Genomic DNA, 3,085 nt, shown 5'->3' with positions numbered 1-3,085 from the left:
CCAATAATCCTTTCAGGCTCCATTCTTGTTCTAATTTATACATTATTTCCTTCAAGATTTTCCTTTCTGACTTATATTCATTACATTTCATAAGGACGTGCTCTACATTTTCTGTTATATTACACTCGTCACATTTATCTGATAAACTTTTCTCCATTAAAGCAGGAGTGAAATTTAAACCACTATGTCCTAATCTTAGTCTAGTCATTAGCACTTCCTCTTTTCTGCATTTGCCTTTATAAAGGCAATATTATTATAATTATTTTTATTATATTATTATTGATTGATAATGTTTATTAACTTCCCTTTAGAACTGTTATGCGCTGGTCACTCATCCTCGTGTTGTCCTTTGTGGGACTGCAGATTGGTGTGGCACACAGGTGTCGCTCATTACCACTCACACCAGCGGCCTATAAATTTGAATCAGTAAAGGCTGCATGGAATGTTGAGGACGACAGCAGAATCATGTTTTCTCTCAGTTTAGTTCTCACCTGTGAGTTTCTTACTGAATTGAGAAAGCAGATGTGCAGTGAAATTCGATTTTAGTTATATTGTTTTCATGTGAAAATTTTTTTCTTTGTATCAGGTTTTGTGCTACTAATAATGTGAATAGAAATCTCTTAATTAGTTCTGTCTTGTTTATTTCAGTAATTCTTCTGAACTCCAGCCTGCTGATATCAGCAAATGGTGACCGTGGTCATGGTGGTCATGATGACGATGATGATGATGATTACTGCAGGAGGACTTCTAGTGAGTGTTTTATGTCCCAAAAAAAATCTCTCCCCCCAAACAACTGCTCTGGTTTAGTGATGCTTGACATCATTACAGATTTTCTTTAAGTAGATGAAATTTGTCCACTTAAGTTACTGAAGCTGGACTGTCCTTTTTTTACAGGAATCGTAACTGCGTGTGAGGGACTTGATCTGGTGTTGTCTTGTCCAAGTAAGCTGTAAAAGTGTCCCAATATATTAAAGCATGCGAGTTGAATATTGTGGTTTTGATGTAGTGTGTGGGTTTTTTTTTTTTTTTTTCCTCTGTAGGATTTCGTAAGATCCACATACTTGCTGCAAACTATGGACGTACAGATAGAAGAACCTGCGTTGACCATCGTCCATGGGGTCAAATCCGAAACACCAACTGCATTTCACGCAACTCTCTGTACATTGTGTCCAGAAGGTATAAGGTTTTTTTTTTATTATTACCCCCCCCCCCCCTTTAAAATCAAAGGCTTTAACAATTTTTGATTATTGATGGATGGGGGGGGGGGCATGTGATGGGCATAAACTTTTGTATGGTGTGTTTTATAAGCATTACACACAACTAATACAAACTGGCATGTCCAATTTAATCAAATGGGTTTCATGAATTGTCTGTGTAGCTGTGATGGACATCGGAGCTGCACCATATCAGCCACCAACAGTGTATTCTCTGATCCATGTGTCGGCACATACAAGTTCCTGAGAGTCAAATACTGCTGCAAGCGTAAGTTATTGTGCAGAGCAGCAAATTTATTTGAGATGAGTTAAAACTCCCATTAAGCCCCAGTTTTAATTTTGCAGGTCGTAGGGGCTGATCTTGTGGATTTGACCTGTCAACATCTCATTGGGAACACAAAGAGGGGGGGGGGGGGGGGTTCTGAAGCCTTTCCTCAGGAAGATTAACCTTCTCACTAATTGTTGTTAAACCATGATGGCTATGGATGTGCTGTAGTGTAACTGTAGCATTTAAATGGTTAACCAAAATCTGATTTGTTCCATAAATACATGAACTTTCCCTTTTGAGTATGGTTCACAACTGGCAATATTATTCTTTGTGCTGTTTGCATTAAATAAATGCATTTTGACATGAAAATGTTGGTTCTGTTGACCTCCTGTTTTATTTAGTTAAAATATTAAGTTTTATTGTCAAGGGTCTTTAAAAACCTGTTTGTATAAATGACATGCATTAAGACTTTGGTTAAAATATGGCCAGACTTGTTGAAGCTGGCAAAAGTTACTTTAATCCTGAAAAACCTTTTCAAAAACTGAAAGATGAGCTGCTGCAAATGAAAGTCATTGGTGCCAGTTCTGTTTGTTAATCAACTGAAGTGAATTTTTCCATGAGTTAACCAAATATGAACCATAGAATAATGGAAATGTTGCTAGGATCTTAAACCCATTAAATCTTTAGGCACAAGCTAGTCTCTCTCTCTCCCTCTCTAGAGAGAGAGAGAGACACTGATAATATGAAATCTGTCAATAGTATAAATGTGCAGTTACAACTTAATTTTCTGTCCTTAATATTTTGGTGTTTCAACTATTAAACTCATTACTGCTTCCACTTACTAGCTCATAAGTGATGACCCCACCTCTACACTATGTTGAGGCTAAATGGCTGATTTTCAGGAAGCAAAGATTCAATTGTATAATACAAATATAATTAAAAAAAAACATTGTGTAAAGCATGTTGAATTAAACAATGTTTCATTTCACTATATTTGTATTGTACACTTGAATCAGTACTGGGCACTACATTGTTACTTGCTGGAGGTTAAAGAATACCCTTTTCTGCCTTACAAGATGACACCCTACCTGCAGCCTGACCCAGAGGAAACCTCAGTGACCCAAGCAGACCAAAGAGATGGAAGAGTGCTAAGAAATATAATTTGTCAAAAAAATGTTTAATTAAATAGTTTGGACTGAAGCACTGTTCATTTCTTTATTTCCTGAAATAAAATGAATGATTTGATTTTTACATTGCTTTATACACACACTCACACACCTTTCAACATGTAACATATTTTTTCCTTTACATTTCTTTCCTTAAGATGATGCTTGTGTGACTTTATTTGTCTTTGAAGATAGACCTTATACAGCTACTTTAGAATTAAAATAAATAAATAAAAGATTGTTTTGTGATACGATAGTGAAATTTAAATATGGAAAAGTGCAGACAAATTCTTGCACTGCTTGTTAGTTGAGGCAGAAGGAACTTCATCTGCATGCAGAACAAAAAGCACAAAAAGAACCTAAAGCTACCTGACAACAATCACTCATCATTACATCATTACATCAGTGACAGATTGTGTGGTTTAAGTCAAATAACT

At 36.0% G+C, this 3,085-nt stretch overlaps 1 protein-coding gene across 1 annotated transcript; it reads left to right on the top strand.

Annotated features, from left to right (window-relative positions):
- The first annotated feature begins 455 nt into the window (after positions 1-455).
- Positions 456-1,809, top strand: LOC130216483 (L-rhamnose-binding lectin ELEL-1-like). The gene is made up of 6 exons (XM_056448378.1): positions 456-493; positions 649-750; positions 895-942; positions 1,041-1,176; positions 1,379-1,482; positions 1,560-1,809. Exons 1-6 carry the CDS (start codon positions 466-468, stop codon positions 1,571-1,573), a joined length of 432 nt encoding a protein of 143 aa, XP_056304353.1. The 5' UTR covers positions 456-465; the 3' UTR covers positions 1,574-1,809.
- The last annotated feature ends 1,276 nt before the right edge of the window (positions 1,810-3,085 follow it).

Source organism: Danio aesculapii, chromosome 22, assembly GCF_903798145.1.
Source record: "Danio aesculapii chromosome 22, fDanAes4.1, whole genome shotgun sequence".
Lineage (NCBI taxonomy): Eukaryota > Metazoa > Chordata > Actinopteri > Cypriniformes > Danionidae > Danio > Danio aesculapii.
Note: the sequence above shows the minus strand (reverse complement) of the source record. Positions and strands in the feature narration are given on the sequence as shown.

What these genes read in the sequence shown, in the direction of transcription:
- LOC130216483 (XM_056448378.1), top strand. Translation starts at nt 466, where the DNA reads ATGTTTTCTCTCAGTTTAGTTCTCACCT. An exon ending in TCTCAGTTTAGTTCTCACCT is followed by an intron (nt 494 to 648) that starts GTGAGTTTCTTA and finishes TGTTTATTTCAG; the next exon opens with TAATTCTTCTGAACTCCAGC. An exon ending in TCTGGTGTTGTCTTGTCCAA is followed by an intron (nt 943 to 1,040) that starts GTAAGCTGTAAA and finishes TTTCCTCTGTAG; the next exon opens with GATTTCGTAAGATCCACATA.